General features: G+C 36.0%; 1 protein-coding gene across 1 annotated transcript; it reads right to left on the reverse strand.

The window, feature by feature from the left end:
• Positions 1-1526: 1526 nt before the first annotated feature.
• On the reverse strand, positions 1527-21338 carry LOC128207548 (exonuclease 1-like). The gene is made up of 15 exons (XM_052910529.1): positions 21276-21338; positions 20622-20793; positions 18439-18558; positions 17646-17769; positions 17001-17138; positions 16189-16404; positions 15216-15355; positions 10229-10373; positions 8546-8729; positions 7557-7694; positions 6641-6899; positions 5144-6116; positions 4799-4835; positions 1927-2054; positions 1527-1657 (listed from the first exon to the last, which is right to left on the reverse strand). Exons 2-15 carry the CDS (start codon positions 20780-20782, stop codon positions 1655-1657), a joined length of 2766 nt encoding a protein of 921 aa, XP_052766489.1. The 5' UTR covers positions 20783-20793; positions 21276-21338; the 3' UTR covers positions 1527-1654.
• Between the last annotated feature and the right edge of the window lie 126 nt (positions 21339-21464).

Here is a 21464-nt window from a genome sequence, read left to right on the forward strand (position 1 = left end):
GAATACAGAAATAAGAATTGAAAACAAAATAAAAAATAAAGTAGCTCTATAAATATTTCGGGGAATAATTATTTTTCTTGAAAAACATTTAAACCCTAACTGCTTAAATACATGAGCAAAAAATAAAATAAAACGGTGCCGAATTATCTTGGTATCCAGTCGGATGGTGCCGAATTGGCGGTGCCGAATTAACTTAGCGCTGAAAACGTATGTATGCCGAATTCGTTTGGTGCCGAATTGTCCGGAAACCTCCTCGGCAACTTCAATCGGACGTGGTTCATTAGTGTCTCCCTAATTATAACAAATATCCCGTGGAAAATAATTAGAGGCAATCGCCTTATTAAAATGATTGATGAGGGTCTCATTACCTTTGTTGCAACTCGAGCTATATTTGTAGCTTTTAATAGGGAATTTTGTTAAGTATTTTAAAGACATTATTTCCTAGATAGAATTTACATTACTAAAGACAAATCTTAAGGTTTTGATTTTAGAACATACTTTGCACGCCATCTAAACTTTTTATGGTGCAATTTGACGCAAGAAATAATTAATTAGCATTTTAAATATTGCCACAAGACAAGGCGTCCATAATGCTACAGACGAGTCTTCAACAAGGGAGGTAATTGTGTGATGACAATAAAAAAGGAGTTCCATATGGGTACTTGTTTTATCTTTGCCCGTGGGCAAGATAAGAATTTCTAGCTTGGTTAATTTTTGGATCTACTTATCTGAGGTGGGAGAAATAAATTTCTAGTAAATTTATATACGGTGTCGATAGTTTCAATAAGGCTTACTCTTTTATACACGTTACTTTTGTTGTGGTTAAGTATGACCTTTATACCCAACCACACATATAATACACATAAACGCTTGTTAATTTAGATGATTGACTTGGTTTGAAATAAAAGCCTTAAAATAGTGTGTTGATGCTCCTTCACAAGTTATTTTTTGGATAGTTGGCATATCAAAATCCATTGATTGGTCAATACTTACTGGACAACATGACCAATCAATAACCATTTACGACAGTTTATCCAGAACCGTTTAACCAGTGGCTGCTGCACTCTTTAATCGTATACATGTGATCTTAGGGTAGTCAACCCACAAATACTGGGAATGTGAATTCTGGATGCCTGGTGACCCTATATTGTTTTGTTATAATTTGAAAGGATTTTGTGAGTGAAAAAAATAATGTAAAAACATTACTTAACTATGGCTTGAAAAATACGCCCAATTTCAGTTGAAATAAAGAGCAAATAAAGAAACTGTAACAACCTGATGTATTATGTACTTTGGTCATATATTTTGAAGTTAAGAAATCAGCAATGATATACCTTTTAAATTATACAAAAATTGTACGAGATCACCAGGCTTTACATTCAAATAACTTTCACATTAAGGTTACTACAGCTACAGGAAAACTAGCTTACATGTGGGCCAGGTTCCTAAACAATCAACATGTATTTTAAACAATCATAGCAATAAGACATATAAACACAACGATAGTTAACTGATAATAATCATTTATTCCATGCAATTCATATTTCATTAGAATTCAATTTAAATGTTTATCTTGTAAAGAGTTTTGTGGAAAAGTATCACATCAGGCATTCCCCTTGGTCAGAGGAATCAAGTCATTGGGAAGTCGGGCCATTCACTGAAAGAGTAAAAATGTGCATCACTACCGGAAAATAATGCCCTGACAAAGTCATAATCATTATCAATATCTAATAAAATCACTTTCCATTTCTACCATTTTCATTCATCAGAGGTTTGACAACCCTAAGACAGGTACAGACTAAAATGATAATTTACAGTGGATTTAGGAGAAGATTTTTCAGTTAAATCAGATGTGTTTACATAATCAAATACAAAACAGTAGCAGACCTGTGAGGCCCAATCGTAAAAATAAGTAGACACTCATACCTGTTTATTGTAAGAGAACTTGGCAAACATATCTTTCAACTTTGGCTGGTTTTTGTCGAGTGAGTCACTTGAGGATTTCCGTGACTTTCTTGACAAACCCGATACTCGACAACCCGGTTTCACACCACCTGAAAAACAAGTGGAGGGGACTATTGATCTTTAAAAAAATAAAGCATTGTAGTCATTCAGGAGCCATTTAAGAGAGGCAACTTAAGTAACCTTAAATTGGATATCCTTAAAATCAACAACTCCTTCTCTGTTTTATTGCACAGGTTGAAGTTTTATGCTATAAGGGGCACAATATAATAGGTTGATACCAATTTTTTGTTAATGCATTTCAATGTTTTACATTTGAATATATTAGATATATATCAGAAATGTTGAATGTTTTTTGAAAACAATTGACATATTAAGATCTACTTTACATGTATTTTCATTAGAATCTTATTGATCTGCTTTTATGTGTCCATTACAATATGCCATATGGAGTCCCGTATGCAATAAGAAAGAGCATGAACACACATCACCCCATTTAAGCATCTTGCAATTAATTTACATTTGCCTAAAGGCTGATATGTTTTTACTGTACACAAATCATACAATGTTTTCGTTTTTTTAATGTATTTTTTAAATCAACCTATATTGCGTTATAACGTAAAATCTACCTTTGAAATATTAAGTTTTTTAAAACTGAAAATACCATTTTAAAGCACAGGTTTTCTTCAGGAAACATTACAACTTAAAGTTTCCAAAGATGCTTTTGTTATCTGGTCTGGGGGAGTGGTCTAGTGCTTTAGGTTTTGACCTAGTTACCTAGTTTTTGACCCCATGTGACCTTGAGGCAAATTTTGAAAAAGTTTCATGAAGATTCTAGAGGATATATTGCCTCTGTTTGTTCACTTTTAAGTTTTCTTTAAGGTTTGATGATGCGACATAGTTTTGACCCCATGTGAACCACTTCAGGAGCAAAATTCTGACCACAGTTTGAACAAAGTCTGACCAATCAATACCAATATTTGGTTCTGAACAAGATTTATGAAATATTCAACCTAGTTTCTGACCTCATGTGATCCAGTTTCAAACTAGTCATTAATTTCATCAAGGAAAACATTCTGATTCAAGAGATTTGTTTTTAAAGATTTGACGCAGAGACTGTTTTTGACCCCATGTGACCCACTTTAAAATATTGTGAGATTTCATCAAGGAAAACATTCTGTCCAAGTTTGAATCTTATGATCCTACTGACTCACATGTGACCTAGTTTTAAATTAGTACAAGAGTTCATTAAGGGGAAACACTCTGATTAGATTTAATGAATAGTGGACAAAAACTAATGCCTCTAGTGTGTTTAATCTTTTTCTCTAAGATTTGACCTTGAGAACTAGTTTTTGAATCCTTGTATTCTAATTTTACAAGCAGTCCAGCTATTAAGAAAGTAGACAATCTGATCAAGTTTGAACATCATCTGACCAATCCGTAGCAAAATATTGTTCCAGAGAGAAAGAAAGGTGACGGAGGGACGGACTGCGGGCGGACAACGACAAAAAATATCAGGGTGGATTGTTGAGTACCGTTGCATCAAGTCTCAATGCAATACATCAAGTAGTTGCTGAGATATTTACCTATGTGTGCTTACATGCAAAACCTTAACAAGAATTTTGAAGTTGAATAATAAAGGCCCATTATTTTCAAATGAGTGTAATCTTACTTAATTAACTAGAACTCCGCGAGTCGGATGTGTCGCCTGACGAATTATTTACTGTCGACATTATAGCTGTTAGATTGGCATTTTATTCATTTATAGACAATGATGTTGCCATTTAACTTTCAAGTGTAGGTGGCATTTGAACCCTCAATCAGATATACCTACGGAATAAGTTTCAGGTTGAAACCTCCTATAGTTTACAAGATATGCCACGGACAAAACATAAGCAAGAAAATTAACAAAGGGCAATAACTCTAAAAATATGGCAGCAAGAGTAACGGTTCTTGTGCACTGCACTTGCCCTCAATGACATCTATCTAGCTATGAAGTTTCAAGTTGATACCTCTTCTATTCTTCAAGATATGCCCCGGACAAAACTTTAAGCATGAAAATTAACAAAGGGCAATAACTTTAAAACTAAGAAAGCAAGAGTTACTGTTATTGTGCACTGCACTTGCCCTCAATGAGATATATCTAGCTATGAAGTTTCAAGTTGATACCTCTTATATTCTTCAAGATATGCCCCGGACAAAACTTTTAAGCATGAAAATTAACAAAGGGCAATAACTTTAAAACTAAGAAAGCAAGAGTTACTGTTATTGTGCACTGCACTTGCCCTAAATGAGATCTATCTAGCTATGAAGTTTCAAATTGATACCTCTTATATTCTTCAAGATATGTCCCGGACAAAACTTTAAGCATGAAAATTAACAAAGGGCAATAATTTTAAAACCAAGAAAGCAAGAGTTACTGTTATTGTGCACTGCACTTGCCCTCCATGAGATCTATCTACATATGAAGTTTCAAGTTGATAACTCTTATATTCTACAAGATATGCCCCGGACAAAACTTTGAGCATGAAAAATAACAAAGGGCAATAACTCTAAAAATATGGAAGCAAGAGTAACAGTTCTTGTGCACTGCACTTGCCCTCAATTAGATCTATGTACATATGAAGTTTCAAGTTGATACCACTAATAGTTTAGGAGATATACCCCGGACAAGCGAAAATGGGACGCCGCCGCCGACGACGACAAAAGTAACCCCTATATGTCGTCTTTTCAGGCGACACAATAAAGTAGATTGAATAGTTGGGAACACATATCTTAAGTTTCAAATAGTGAAGCTAAAAATAAACAGAGTAATCAAAAATCTATTAAAACTTACCCAACTTTAAACCTGGTTTTGGCTTTAAATCCTCTTTCTGAAAGAAATAACACATATATTACAAGTTACAACACAAAGCTGTGTCCTTTCTTCCCCACAAAGATTGCTCCTTTTCATATAAGCTTACACATCTAAACAAAACAGATGGTTTATGTAACTCCTTACTCTTAAATCTTTTTTAAATAATGCAAAACAAGTATATTACATTTTAAAGAATTGTTTTACAACATCTTCTGTCATATGTTATAAAAGGTTCTTCAATAACTATAGTAGAAACTATGTTGAATTTCAAGTTACACAGGCGGAAATCAATATAATATTATTGAATGAAACCTCCAAGTTTACCTTTGGCTTCGTAAGGGAGTCTGCCTCAGCACCGACATCCTCATCATCTGACTCAATAATGAACACCACCTTCGCAGGGCCATCTCCAAAGTCAGTTTGAGGTTCATCCTGTGTGTCTCCTCGATCAGATATACCCTTGGAGATGACTGTTGACCCTTGTGAATCACTGGGAGCAGGTTTGAAATATATACTCAGACTTGGTACCCTCTTTACAGATTTATTAGAGTTATCAATGACAGTATTGTCTCCATCCTGGCTGAGTGAAGGAAGACTGGGGAGAGAGTCTTGACTCCCTGCTGTTTGCTGGGACATACACATGGAGTCTATGCTATAGGGGTAACTGTCTGATATGGAGCAGCGGGCATCACCCAGCTCTGAGGGGCTTGTATCTCCTAGTTCTGGTTCTTTCTCACTTAATGATGTGTCTTGCTCGCTAACTTCCAAGTCTTTATCAGTAAATCCTGCATCTTTATCACATGTTTCATTATCATTATCACAGTCTGTCTTGCTGTCTATATCAGAGTTAATCATGCCTCCTGTATCAGCTGTAGCGCTGCTATTGAGGATGGATGTTGAATTTGATTTACTTGATGAAACAACTTTTTTGAAAGGATTATGTACAGATTTGGTTGAGTCCAAAGAGTCTGAACTTCCTTGTTTGTTGAATTTGAACTTAGACCAGTTGAATGCAGAATTAGATGCTGGGGAAGATACATCACTCTGGGATGTTTTTGTAAACTTAAATAGCCCTGATGAACTTTTCCTATCTTTTGTAGATGGAGACATAGTCCTTGGAGAATCTACACTAGGCACACTGTCTTTAGTGTCTGTCTCAGGGTTGTCACATATTTCTGTACCCGTCTCATTGTAAACATTCTCGGTGTTTGAATGTGCTGGTCTGAAACCGCTTATACTGGTCTGTTTGGATATCTCTGCATCTTTAGAAGCTCCACGGGATACAGGGGAAAAGAACCTGTGAAGAAACATTGTGCTGTGCAACAGAAGGTATAAGTGTTCAACAATTACTGCTCATTACCATTTTGGATTGCCTTCCAAAGCTATCATCCCTTGTCATGCAAGTCTACTCAAGTGAAAATGACTGCACATTAAACCATTCACTCCATACTTTATCAAGACTTATAATTGATTATTCTGCATTCATTGGTAGAAAAGAAGTTTATAATCTATTTATATAAATCCATTTCCAATATGCAACATGGTTCTATACAATCCTCACAAAATAATTTGCTGTATGTATGTAACTAACATAATAAACAGAACAAATTGGAATTAATTTTATATGTTCTGTTATAGATGTCCGCCTCCGATCCAAGTGGTTGTGGGCTCGATCTCCACCAGGGGACCTTTTTCATTGCCTCTCAAAACAGACAGCATAACTGGGAAAGGGTCTCGAGCATGATACTATAAGCTGTTACCTTATCAATGACACAATCAAGCCCCCAAAAAAATCATTAAAATATGGGAGTAAAATCCAACCTGCTCTTGACCTCTACAGGCTTGGGTTTCTCTGCATTCAGGTTGAACCTGAGTCTCTTGCTGGGAGACCTACAGGCAAACATATTCCTGGTGGGAGATTTAACATGATTCTCCTTCTCCTCCTCATCCTTGGATGGGCTACTAATGAGGGTCGGATGGGCCTCACGCAGGGAGTTAAAGAATGCTGGAGTGCGCTTTCCACCGGGGTTGGCAGGCTCTGGTTCAGGTTCTGAGTCAGACTGATCAGGGGGTTGTGTACCTGTAGGGCAAGGATATGGAATACCAGGACATGTACAAGTACACAATGGACTAAACCAACCAGCTTTTACTTGAAGAAGTCCTTTATAAAAATGGGTCTATTATATTCAATTTTTCGCATGACTGTCTGTTACGAGTAAAATATTACCATTACATATCTCATATACCCAGGTGTAACTTTTCATTGACATAATCCTAGTGCCCTATCAATTTAGCATCATAAAATAAATTAAAACTTCCTCTTTGGTGATGTTTGTGTCACGTTATAAACTGAAGCTTACATTAGTTAGCATTTAATAAATTTTATAAAAACTTGTTGCGCCAAAGGCTCTTTATAACTTTTCCTAAACTTGTTTCATCATTTTTGTACCAACTGGACAATTAATAAATATCCTATATTTATTGCTATACAATGTAGTTATATTTATATGCCGTAAAAGCTCTAAAGCGGACAATGGCTTTATTACTCATCCTTTAATTATTATCAAATGGCAAAAGAAACAACTTCAATCAGCTGGAAACAAGTTCTTGTTACCGCGTAAACTCTATCTGAAAATTTGTGCAAAAAAAAAAAAAATGTAACTAGAAAGTTTGCTTAATCTTTAACATGACAAGGATTGTTCAACACTAATCCATGAAGTGAGATGTAGATATCAACCTTGAGAGTCGCTCTTCTTAGCAAACATGAATCTATGTAGATCATCTCCGACGTCAGGCCGAACCTTTTTCTCTGGAGGACCATCCCCATACATGTTGGTCAACTCAGAATTTGTCTTGGATAACTCACAATCCTCATCTGAAAATTTACAATGTATAACTGACCAGTGTTATTTTTTTTACCAATTTGGGAAGGGGGTCAGGGCATTTCTGTTTGGGAAAAATATGCCATTTTGACTAAATTTGGGAATTCCCATTTATTATAGAAATTAAGGAAAAAAAACTTACACTGTTATAAGACAAAGACAGTGGAAGTAAAACACTGTCATAAGGTTACTTTATTTAAAAAAAACATCAAATTTATATACAGATTTATGTTTTGAAGGGTTCAATTTTATTTGCTAAAACATTTACTCGCAACTCTATTCCTTCTTTTGAAGTCACACCTGGGAACAAAATATATGATTTGATACATGTTTTGGCATTTGAATTGGGGCCACTTTCACTTCGCACACGAAGATCATTCACACTTTATTTTTTTTACAAAATCATGTCAGTGTAAATTTGCATTACATGAATATATATACAGACTTAATATTGACATAAGCATCACATCTATTATATGAACAATGAGAACTTGCCATGTAGGAGCACTGAAATTCCATTCTTCCTCTTTCATTTTTAAACAGTGCAGCTATCCACTGTGTCAGTGCATTCAGATAGGGAGAGGGGTTTACTTACAATACCCACAATTGAAAAAGTAGAACATACAGTGCTGGCTCAACACATTGTCAACAAAAGGTGTTCCCACCTAAAACAGCACATATTCAGTAAAATCTAGGGTTATGACATACTTTCTTGTGTAGCATGCATACATGATTTACATAGTGTTTATGAACTAACAGAAAATAGGCAAAACAATATTCCCACAACCCTCCCTGATTCCACCATCCCCATCCCCACCCCTACTCTATAAAATATGTTCCCTACCTTGGTGAGCCCTTTTCCTGGGACTCCTCCTAAGAGGTCTTCTAACCTCCACCTCACGCCCCCTCATGTTAGGACGCTCTGGAGTTTGGGTTTCCTTGAGGGCCGCCCTCGGCTTCACCCGGTATCCACGACTCCACATGCTCAGCATGTGCAACATTTCGGGCTTCTTCTTCCCGTACTTTGGCTGACATTTATAATACAAGCACTGTTCATAAGCATTAAACAGAAATAAGCATGATCAATTGTGATTTAACTAATAAAGTACCCAGTAAGGTTAGTAATGTCAAGAACTAATAAAATATTTCAATACATCTTTAAACAAGAGATGTTTGTCAAACATTATGCCCCCCCTGAGCGCCATGTTGTCAGGATTATATGGACAATTGAATGAAATATGCATGGACCAAAATGACAGCTGATTTGTTGCTGTTTTAAGATTATGACCATTAAAGTGTGAGGATAAAGTGTGTTATAACCGTCATGACCTTTGACTCTATGAACTCAAAATCCAGAGTCATCAGCTGGTCACCAGAAACCTAAATGTCAAGTTTGAGGGCCATGGGTGCAGGCATTGTTAAGTTATCACAAGACAAGTTTTTTTCATTCAAGGTCACTGTGACCTTGACCTTTGACCCGATGACCCCTTAAATCATAAGGGGTCATCTACAAGTCAGATGCAACTCCAAGTCAAGTTTGAAGGCCATGGGTTCAGGCATTTTGAGTTATCACTCGGACAACCTTTTACCATTCAAGATCACTGTGACCTTGACCTTTGGCTCTATGAATCTACTGGTCAGGCTTAACATCCATGTCAAGTTTAATGATCATAGGTTCAGGCATTGTTGAGATATCAGTGGGGGAAGATTTGTTAACTTTTTTGCATTAAAGGTTACTGTGACATTGACCTTGGCCTGATGACCCCCAAAGTCGATAGGGGTCATCTACTGGGCAGGCCCAACCTTCATGTCAAGTTTGATGACCATAGGTCCAAGAATTGTCGAGTTTGCTTTCAAGGTCACTGTGACCTTGACCTTTGACCCCTAAAATCAATAGGGGTCATCTACTGGTCAGGCCCAACCTCCATGTCAAGTTTGAGGGCCATGGGTGCAGGCATTGTTGAATTATCACTCGGACAAGCTTTAAAATTATTTTACCATTAAAGGTCACTATGACCTTGACCTTTGACCTGATGACCCCCAAAATCAATAGGGGTCATCTACTAGTCAGGCCCAACCTTCATGTGAAGTTTGATGACCATACGTCTAGGAATTGTTGAGTTATCACTCGGACAAGCTTTGGTCTACCGACCGACCGACCGACCGACATACCAACATGCCTGTGCAAAACAATATACCCCTCTTCTTCGAAGGGGGGCATAATTAATGACAGAGTGCATATACATTTGACAGCAAATTCAATATGTAAATATGGAATTCAATTCATTCCATTAATTTGGATAAAAGCATTTCAACTGTAAATAAATTCTTTCTTTTTTTGAAGCCTTCCATTACATTTTTTTTATTCTTAAACATTAAAGAATGCAATGATTAATTTACCAAATTATGTATCACCAAAGGTAAATATCAATTTCTTGAAAAAATTAATACTTCAAATTATCAATGTCACCATTTGACTATGTGTTTCACCTTTAGTTCAAGCATCAGAACTCTATAAAATATTTACCACAAATCTCTCAGGATCAAAATCAGCAAACTTTTCGCCATTGTAGATATTAATGTTTCCCAGTGCTATCTGTAGGGCTTTTTCCTGGGGCATGTAGGAGCCAGCATACGCCATTTCCTTCGGATCCACATCAGGGCCATAGGAACTTAAAGCAAGAAATTTACCAAACATTATACATCAACAAACAAATAGGTTATCAATAAAAAGTTCCATTATTCCATTATAGTTTTCACTGGTAAACTCACTTATTCAGCTACATATAAAGTCTTAACAGGCCAATAAAAATAATGCTGTGGTTACAGTAACCCAACCAACCATATATTTATAGTTCTGACCTTAATTATTTTTTGGCCAAAAAAATAAAAATAAAAACATATTACTAGTATTCATTATTCTTGAAAATATAAACCATGTGGCACTTTGAATTAACTTTTAATGATCCTGTTTGAATGTATTGTGTTACTTCCTTGGCCATCTTAATAATGTCAGAATGTGTATTTATTATATGCCTTTCAACTTCCTGTTTCATATCCAACAGTGAAAATATAGCTAGCCATATTGAACAAAAGCTGTTGTGGGCAGCACGCTGGACAACAGAATACTCTGTCTTAGAAATGAATGCATTTAAGATGTTATGTGTGCCTGTCAAAAACAATCAAGAAAACAAGAGCTGTCACAGTACAAGACGTATGCCCCCGAATGTGACATTGACCTATGAACACGGTCAGTACATGAAAAGTTGATCTTGCCTTTATGTGTCAAATACATATGGTAAGTTATTTTAAATTGCCTCTGAACATAAAACAAGAGATGTTTGTCAAACATTATGCCCCCCTGAGGCCAAAATTTTTTTTTGTTTCGTTAGGGTTACATCCTTTTAAACAAGAGGCCCAAAAGGGCATATGCTCTACTGGCATGGCTCTTGTGGTCATTTTCAATCCAGAGCATGTACGTTTGAGTTATAGGCAACAAATATATAGTTCACTTTTAGTGTTTGGGTTAGCTGAAAACGCTGCACGTTCAACATCTGAGGACAGGAAGTGTTGTAAGCAGATTAGTTGCATGAACTATTTTAATATGTGCCAAGTAAAGGTAATCTGGTAAAAAATATTTGCTCTCAAAACTGTACTAATCGTCAAAATTTCATTTCTGTAGCTTTAAAAATAAAAGTCGGTCAAAGGTCAAAGTCAAGGACATCCGAGGACAACATTAATGCTTGTTTGCAAAACTGTTCACATGGTCAAAATTTCATTACTGTACCTTTAAAAATTAATAAGTAAGTCAAAAGGGGTGGGGCCAGCTTTTGCCAAAGGGGCATTATTTCAAATGTTTTCAATTGCATCATATGATGCTCCACAACAAATATCAAAGGTATGGGCCTTGTGGTTTGAAACAAGAAGATTTTGAAAATATTTCTTAAAAAGTCTCTAGGAAAATTGTGACACCCAGGGCAGTGCCAGTTTTGACCCAAGGGGCATAATTTAAACATCCATGGTAGTGAACCACTAAATAAAGCCTTGTTCAAAATAGCAAGGATTTGCATAGTGCTTTCAGACAAACAGGTTTTTAATATTTCCCAATTTAAGGGGGGGGGGGGGGGGGGAGTCCGTCCCTTACAAAGAAAAGAGAACTCTTCCCTGGGCCTCTGCCAATGTCGCCGAGGTCGTTTGCATTTGCCGGACTGGTCCCTTGCGGGACAATCTCCGTGGGGGGGGGAGGAGGGGGGGGGGGGGCAGTAATGACCCAAGGGGCATAATTTGAACAAACCTTCTCAAGCAATTGTGACTTTACATGTAAACTTGGCTAAAAATAGACTTCACTCATGTAGACTTGGCTAAAAATAGACTTAGCTTTAAATAGCATTTTTTATACTTTCAAGACCCATAATCCAGGCATGCATGGGCAGATCTGGCTGGTTTTCAAAAGGAACCAAGTTGTAATGGATATCTAAATACTGTACAAGTTTCATCGAGATACAATCAAAACTGAAGACTGTATCATGTTCACAAGCAATTGTTTACAGACAAACAGATTTTTTAATACTTTCAAGGCCCATAATCTAGGCATGCATGGGCGGATCTGGCTGGTTTTCAAAAGGAACCGAGCTCTAATGGATATCTAAATACTGTACAAGTTTCATCGAGATACAATCAAAACTGAAGACTGTATCGTGTTCACAAGCTAGTGTTTACACAAAAGCATTTTTTTATACTATCAAGGGCCATAATCTAGGCATGCATGGGCAGATCTGGCTGGTTTTCGAAAGGAACCGAGCTCTAATGGATATCTAAATACTGTACAAGTTTCATCGAGATACTATCAAAACTGAAGACTGTATCGTGTTCACAAGCTATTGTTTACACAATAGCATTTTTTTATACTATCAACGGCCTTACTCTAGGCATGCATGGGCGGATCTGGCTGGTTTTCGAAAGGAACCGAGCTATAATGGATATCTAGATACTGTACAAGTTTCATCGAGATTCAATCAAAAATGAAGACTGTATCGTGTTCACAACCAATTGTTTACGCAATAGCATTTTTTTATACTATCAAGGGCCATAATCTAGGCATGCATTGACGGATCTGGCTGGTTTTCGAAAGGAACCGAGCTCTAATGGATATCTAGATACTGTACAAGTTTCATCGAGATACAATCAATACGTACACATTACCATCGCATGAAAATAGGTAGGGTAGGAAGGCTTTTTTTTTTTATTAGGCTTTATATAAGAATGTCATTTTCATCATTGTATAATGGTGTTAAAGTTATCTTCTGTATAAGCATTTAAGGTTTTCAACTACAAAGTGAAAAGCAATTTCAAAAAAAATTATTTTTTTTTTTTTTTTTTTTCCAACTGACTATAAAAACTGTAGGGTCGGTGCCTATTCCGTAGGTAGGGTCGGGTAACCCGAACCAAATGTTGTTGTTTTTTTAAGCCTGAGCGCCATGTTATCAGGATTATTTGGGCAATTGAATGAAATATGCATGGACCTCCAAGTTTTAGGGCCATGGGTGCAGGCAGTGTCAAGTTATCACACAGACAAGCTTTTTGCGTTCAAGGTCACTGTGACCTTGACCTTTGACCCCTTAAATTGAAAGGGGTCATCTACAGGTCAGGCCGAACCCCCTAATCAAGTTTGATGATCATAGGTCCAGGCTTTGTTGATATATCACTGGGAGAAGCTTTGTTAACTTTTTTGTGTTAAAGGTCACTGTGACCTTGACCTGATGAAACCCAAAATCAAGAGGGGTCATCTACTGGTCAGGCCCAGCCTTCATGTCAAGTTTGATAACCATAGGTCCAGGAATTTTTTAGTTTTCCTTCAAGGTCACTGTGACCTTGACCTTTGATCTGACGACCCCCAAAATAAATAGGGGTCATCAACTGGTCAGGCCCAACCTACAAGTCAAGTTTGAAGGCCATGGGTGCAGGCATTGTCGAATTATAACTCTGACAACCTTTCATCATTCAAGGTCAATGTGACCTTGACCCTTGGTCCGATGAACCCCAAAATCAAAAGGGGTCATCTACTGGTCAAACCCAACCTTCAAGTCAAAATTGAGGGCTGTGTGTGCAGACATTGTCAAATCACCAATCAGACCTTTTATCATTCAAGGTCACTGTGACCTTGACCTTTGACCCAATGACCCTAAAATCAATAGGGGTCATCTACTTGTCAGGTCCAGCCTCCATGTCAAGTTTGATGACCATAGGTCTAGGCATTGTTGATTAATCAATCGGACAAGCTTTAAAATCTTTTTATCATTTGAGGTCACTGTGACCTTGACCTTAGAGGTAGGGACACATGTCTTGCACACAACATGTCGTCTTGATATGTCGAACACATAAGGCAAGTTATTTTAAAATATGTCCGTACAGGAGAAAGTCACAGCCAGGACACGACAACCTATACTCTATGTCCTTATATGCAGCATTCCATTGTGAATAAACACTAAGTGTGACCTTGACCTTAGAGGTAGGGACACAGGCTTTGCACTCGACACGTAGTCTTGGTATGTCAAACACATGTGGCAAGTTATTTTAAAATATGTCCTTACAAGAGAAAGTTACAGGCTGGACACGACAACCTATACTCTATGTCCTTATATGCAGCATTCCATTGTGAATAAACACCTAAGTGTGACCTCGACCTTAGAGGTAGGGACACAGGTCTTACAGGGGACACGTCATCTTAGTATGTTGAACACATATAGCAAGTATTTTAAAATATGGCCATACAAGGGAAAGAAACAGGGCGGGCACGACAAAGTATACTCAATGTTCTTATTTGCAATATTCCATTGTGAATAAACACTAAGTGTGACCTTGACCTTAGAGGAAGGACACGGGTCTTGCACGCAACAATTCGTCTTGGTATGTCGAACACATGTGGCAAGTTATTTTAAAATATTTTAAAATTGTTTTTATTTTCAGGAATATGCACTAAATCATTAATGAGATTTATTTATGACAACATTACTGGAATGGAAATCTCTAGAAAAGACACGCAACATCTAAGTGTAGTTTCATCAGTTTAAACTAAAAAGCTGTGTTTTTAATCATGAAAATAATATAAGGTAGTCTCTACGGATACCCATTTACACACTGAACTGGACATGAAACATGACATGAAAAGCTTCCTATTATAAACTCCCCTGTTTACAAACTTTGTAGACAACAAAATAATCTTTTCCCTACCTGCCTAGCTTTTGTCAGCATGTCACAGTAATGCACCAGTCAATTGTAACCACGCCACCTCCCACCTCCCCCAAGGTCCAGGGGTATGGCGGGGATAGTTGTGGGGCTGTGGTTCCAATTGAATGGTGCATGACCACAGCACTACTTTTAATATGGCCTTATTGATAATTTCCTTACTTTTATATGAATAATCATATTGGATTAAATCAATCATGCTAAGAAATAAGGAACAGTAACTGAAGTGTAAATGTTTACTTAATTCATATTAGTGAATATGGTGTTACTTCAGAGGTACCAGCTTCCTTTTAAGGGGATCAAACACCAGTTGGTACAGGAATGTATTGTCTGCAGCCTTGAAGCCTTCTATATACTCCGGTGGCACCGTAATGTTGCACTTCAGGTATGTTGAGAGTTTCGTCAGCAACTGAATAGAACAGATTTTTTCCCATGAGATCTGGATACATAACTGAACTGGCTTGATTGTTCTATAAATCAGGGGCTCTAACAGTTGATCAATTGTCAATCCTGACATGTCTGTTTGAGTATGAGGGATTCATGCCCGAAGTAAGATAAAGGGGCTAAGACCCCTTTTGAAAAAAAACCTGAAGTCATTTATATTCATTTCAAGGTACTTCCTCCTGTTTTGGATACAAATGAACTTGCTCAGAACCACTGATAAATATAGCAATTCGTTAACAGTTTAAGTGAGAGGGTTTTTCATCGAGGGTTTTTAAAATAGTAATGATCTATATTTCTTATTCTTAAATAATATTGGTCCCTCTGTCCATTACTCAATAAAGGAACCTTGGATGATTTATTGCGCATGAAACAACACGCTGAAAGAAGAGAAGAAAGAACATATAAAGACAAAAAGCTTTATTTACCATTACATTGTGAAAAACTAGTGCCAAATTATTTCTTATCATAATTAATATACACAAAAGTAATCGCTATGTTACCATGTTTGGTTATCCAATGGTTTTTCATTCCAATGCTTGAAATAAACCACTCAGGTTTACACCTCTCAAGCTATGTTTAATTAAGATAACAGTTTGAGACATCAGACAAGAACTCAATCATTAAAAATTCTTAACCCTTTCATTCATAGATATCCTCATTAATAGGCTCATAGCCTTTTTACTCTTCAGTTATATAACAAGGAGATCAGTAAGGGGGGGCTGATGTGGCCACTACTCTATGACACAGAAGAAAAGATTTATAATTTTTAAATTGCATCAGATCAGACTTTGTGCCCACCTGTTCCACTACTGCCTGTCTGGCAATCTTGAACACCTTCGTGGCCTTCGCAAGCCCAATGCCCGGGAGAGAGGGGAGGTAATCACAGCCTGACAGGATACAGATATAACGAAACTTGTCAAACGTGTAGTGGTCTGGCTGGATCTCCATCACCTCGTTAAGGCGACGCTGCTCTATGAGCACACCATTACCAGCATGGTCCATCTTGAACAGTACCTGAATGGAATAGACAATAAATTTTTGTTTGTTTTAAGAGTTTAATCTTAAACTTTAAACTAAAAGATGCAAGACATTATAGATTATAGCCAGGATAAATAAATCTAAGATAACAGAAGATAATTAAACAGAAAGTAATTTCTGCATTTAATCCAAAAATTGCAGCAAATGGTAGTAAGTCAATTTTAATCTTAAAATAGTTAAATGCGCACACATAACTCCTGCTCCACTCTGTCCAAAAAAACTTGGATATCCCACCAATGAACTTTGATCTTGTTCACTGTGTTCTAATATAAAATATATATAATATGACTACACAAGTACATATGTATATAAAAGAAATACATGTGTAAATAAGATTATATCTCTTCTGATCCATTCTGCTGTGCATCAAGAGTCCTTTACTCATCAATTTTCATGAGGTCTCATTATTCTAACACATGTGCACCAGCAGAATGCATAGTTTTAAAGTAATATGTGCACAAAACTATGCCTGGGACTCTTTTTTTCTCTGGGTCCAACCATATAAAAAATGAAGTTCCAAGGAAAGAATTCACAAAGAATAAAAATGATTGACTGTATCACTACTGCCATACCCTTTCACAGCCGAACAAAAGGAGATCGGAGTCCTCTGTGATGATAACCTGGGCCACCCCGATCTTGTTCAAGTATGCAAGTTGAGCGTCAGCCTCATACGGCGCCACTATACAGTCCACACTGTTGTTTCGGCACGTCTTAAAACATCATATTATAACAATTTATTATATACATTAAACTGCAGGTATTTAGAATTAATTTGTAGGTCAAAACATGTAAATATAATACTGACCTCATTTTTATAATAACTTTTTTGGTCATACATTCATAAAGTAATGGTAATAACTCAATTTCATGTGTAGTAAAATAAATATTGAAAATATCACACTAACCCAAACAGATTATATCAAGATTTTGTTTAAGTTCAACATAATTTATTGTTCTTTTTTTATAATATTTTATATATCGCACTCATATTGCATGGTATGATGTTACACTAAGGATATGGCATTATGCTGTAAGGGAAAACAAAGTAACCAGAAGAAACCCTCTTGTCTAGCTCGACAACCAGAATCCAAACTCATGCGATTGAACCCATAATGCCTTTACAGTGAGAAGGAAGATGTCATCAATTTTGGGTTCTCTTTTGCAGAATCTTATATTTCAAACTATTTTATAGTTATAATTCAACTGCTGTGACATACATTCATGAGTTGTAAGGCCATTTCTGGAGAGATGTCAATACATCGCTGGAGACATTCCCTCGCTTCCGCTCGCTTCCCTTCCCGAAGGAACTGCGCAGCCTTCTTACGGTTGATCTCTCTCTTTCTAAAAACAGAGATATGGTCTATTCTTAATCATATACCTTACATATTTATATTTTAAACAGTTTACATTTACTTACAGTGGATTTGATGAAATAAAATATTAAACAAGAGCGCCACAGAGCTAATGCTAAGGCTCGTCTATTTTCTAAGTAAAACAAGGGGCGTAATTTGACTTTAATTAAAGCAAGAGTTATGGGCCTTCTTAAACATTTGCACATTGTCATTAGTGATAATTACTAATGACAATGTGCAAATGTTCAAGAATATAAATATATAACAAAGTTTTATGTAATTACCATTTACATTTTCTTTCATTTATGGCCAAATCAATTTTTTGGGGGGACATAACTCAATATTTATTAAAACCAGAGTAATGGGCCTAGCAACACAAATGCCTTATATCACTAGTAATATGTGTAACAAGTTTTATATGCCAATGACTTGAATGTTTTTAAGTTGTTGCCCACGTCAGTTTTTCAACACTATCGCAATACCATGACCTTTTCTTTGAAAAACAGGAGAGCTCATAAAATGGCATTATTTTAATTCCATAAAATAACCATTAAGTTTAACTAAATTGAACTGATTATTATATACATGTAGTTACCATTCACACTTCATGAGATTAAATAACCAGATTTTAACAAAAACTTGAAAATCAAGATCTTACTCTCTCCTGGTCTTTTCAACATTTTTCTTCGACGGCAAGTGGCATCCATCAAAAACCATAATAGGTTTAATATTCTTTGATAGTAGATAATTGATGTACTTCATACAGTAGTATACATACCTGAAAGACAGAGAATACATGTCAATGATATAAATGCAGGTTAAAAGAAATATACCAACAACAGCATCTTTCATCATTTTCTTGGTCAAACTCACACATTAAGTACATAAACTGCCCCAAAATGCCCTTTTCCTCAAAGGGTACCGTAAATGACTGGGTATAAGACGATAAGGGGTATTAGACGCAGGGAAAAAAATCTGTGAAAAATCCGAGAAAAAAACTTTTAATCTATGTTTTTGGTTAAAAGACGCATAGAAAAAATGTCAAAATCGTCCGGCATTTTCAGCCACCATGTTTGTTGACAGTGACAAAAAAAAAAAATTCGTGAAAATGGCGATGGTTATCTTTAAAACCATACTGTCGAGAATGAAAAGTTATGTTAAGCAAAAAATATTTTGACAGTGCCCAACTTTGCTTTTTTATATGTAAGTTTGATTATTGTTTAATTCAATTTATTATTCAAAATAATATTGAATACCGCAATTCACAAGAGTTCGGACACCATAAATTAATTATTTTTTTCGCTCTCCGAATACATAGAAAATTATCATTTTTACATTTTATTTACATGTTTGTTTAACCTGCCTTTTTTCTTCATGTTTGCTTTTTGCCACTTATTAATTTATCCGTAGTAATCAATGGTCATAAACTTATTTATTACGCCTATAAGTGTAAATCCTTCATGAAGTTAATTAAAACACCATTTTATACATGCACTGAACTGAATAAACACATTTTATCGGCTTCAGATCAAAGAGTCACACTGTGTGACGTCACATAACTTACAGTTATGCCCACGAGGATCTCGTGGAGAGCATGGACATTGCTATGCAGGATTAATGTATAACTGTACGATTATTGCTTCATATAGTCTATAAGTGTGGTACAAGTTTGAAAGCTTATTGGCAGATCGTTTTACAAACATGCCATGTCGATGTTTCCTTAATCCCTTGATTGCCCTTGTTGTTTGTTTAATCCTCAAATAAATATATCACACTTCCTTTTCAACAGGCAATAAATCGTTTAGGATGGGTAGTAACTAATTAAATTGTCACAGTGGTGTATACGGTTAGGTAATCTAGCCAGGCAGTGTAAAGATAAAAATCAATAATCTTCGTCTGTGAAACTTGGTAGCTATGAAAGTTATGATTGATGTCCTTATAAATTATTTTGGGAAATAATTATGGGTGTCCAAATATTTAGAGTGTCCGAACTCTTAGGTGAATTACGGTAACTTTAATCGAAAAATATTTTTGTTGAAATTATAAACGTCTTACGATATACCGTATCCCGATCTTCAACTGCCGTTTTAACCCGTATATACTCGATCAATATGACGCGAGTACCATCCCTTTCTACATAAATCTAAACAAACTCTCGGCTTGAAATTGACCTCAGAAAAAAAGTTCAAAAAATTGTTACTGGGTATTATACGCAGGCATTTTTTTGCATCAAAATCTGAGAGAAAAAAGTGCGTCTAATACCCAGTCATTTACGGTAAAAAGAATGTTCCTGTTATCAGAATCAATTCGACCTATTAAACCAATGTAAATATGACCTGTCTTCATCACCAAAGGGGGGATTTTCAGTTTGTCAATGATATGTGTATTGAGTGAGAAGTAAAGCATAATGTTTTCCAAACCCTTACTATTTACATTACTCATTTTCCCCAGTTTTAAGCTGTAAACAGAACTTTCCTAATATTACTGGTACCAAACAGGCAAAAGAAGTGAAAAAGATCAAATATACATAGTTCATTTAAATACATGCAGTACAAACATAAACAATATTTCCTGAGGACCAATCATTCTTAACATGTGCATCAGCAGGATGCACTCAGCCCCTTAGTAAAATGTGCAAAAAACTATGCTTAGGGTTCAATTATTTGCTCAAGACCAATAGTTCTGAAATATCATTGTGTACTAACATTATAATAATCATTTTGTACTGGTACATTTAAAGTTATTTAAGAGAATGATAGATTAAAACTAAAATTATAAACAGAATCATGTGTGTTACATGCGAAATTTACACTTTCTTGATGTTGTTCCCTTCTCACTTACTGGTCTGTTTTTTCACCAAGAGCCAATTTCTCGGCACAGGAGAAGGCTCCCTTATGCAGCCAGCAGTATGCATCTATGGCTACAGTACATCCAGCAAATTGTGAGACATTCACAGGTTGGTGGATCTTCTTTAAAAATGGCAGCAATCCTTGAATTCCCATGATTGCTGGATCTGCAGAAGAAAGATAAATATATAGCTAGCATTGAGCAATGAGCATACAGCTGCACATGCATGCAAGGTATGCACTTGTTTTATCAAATTAATCTTCAAGATTTGAGCTGATTTCCAAGCTCATATCCGTACATACAATGTACTTCTCAATCCGAAATAACTTGTAAATTATAAGAGTTGTATGAAATATTAAAAAATACAATATGTAAAATTATATGAACAAAAGTGGATTATTTTTTTATTGTGTGCATTATAGAGTACAAGAACACATTTTTAATAAACCTCAGACCAAGAGGTCAACCTAGGCACCGAATCGCTCGATTCGGATAGTTCGACTGGCCAAAACTGCAGTCCAAATACCAGGTAACTACGGTCTTAAAATCTTCCAAAGACTCGTCGACGGTCATTTAGGTGGACTAAGACAATGTCACGATATTGACAGTTTTTAAAAAGTATACAAAAGGGAAGTTTAAGGCACCTACGTTGTAAATATAAAAGCTTAAAATCGACTTCTTAATTATTGAGATTCTGAAGATCCCGCGTCGGCCAGCTCTTTCGTAACATTGAAATGTTCGAATTAAAAATTTGTTGAAAATATCAAACTTATTTGATTAATTTTATAAAGTAATCATTGTTTATTTGCATTTTAATTTAAAGACATTTTAAAATAA

This window comes from Mya arenaria, chromosome 11 (genome assembly GCF_026914265.1).
Source record: "Mya arenaria isolate MELC-2E11 chromosome 11, ASM2691426v1".
Classification (NCBI taxonomy): Eukaryota; Metazoa; Mollusca; class Bivalvia; order Myida; family Myidae; genus Mya; species Mya arenaria.

Bases quoted from the DNA above. Each gene is read 5' to 3' on its own strand.
- LOC128207548 (XM_052910529.1), bottom strand. From the start codon at position 20,782: ATGGGAATTCAAGGATTGCTGCCATTTTTAAAGAAGATCCACCAACCT. The intron at 6,117-6,640 runs GTTGGATTTTAC...GTTTCTTCACAG, and splicing joins CCTGTAGAGGTCAAGAGCAG to GTTCTTTTCCCCTGTATCCC. The intron at 2,055-4,798 runs GTAAGTTTTAAT...CTTGTTTTTCAG, and splicing joins AAAACCAGGTTTAAAGTTGG to GTGGTGTGAAACCGGGTTGT.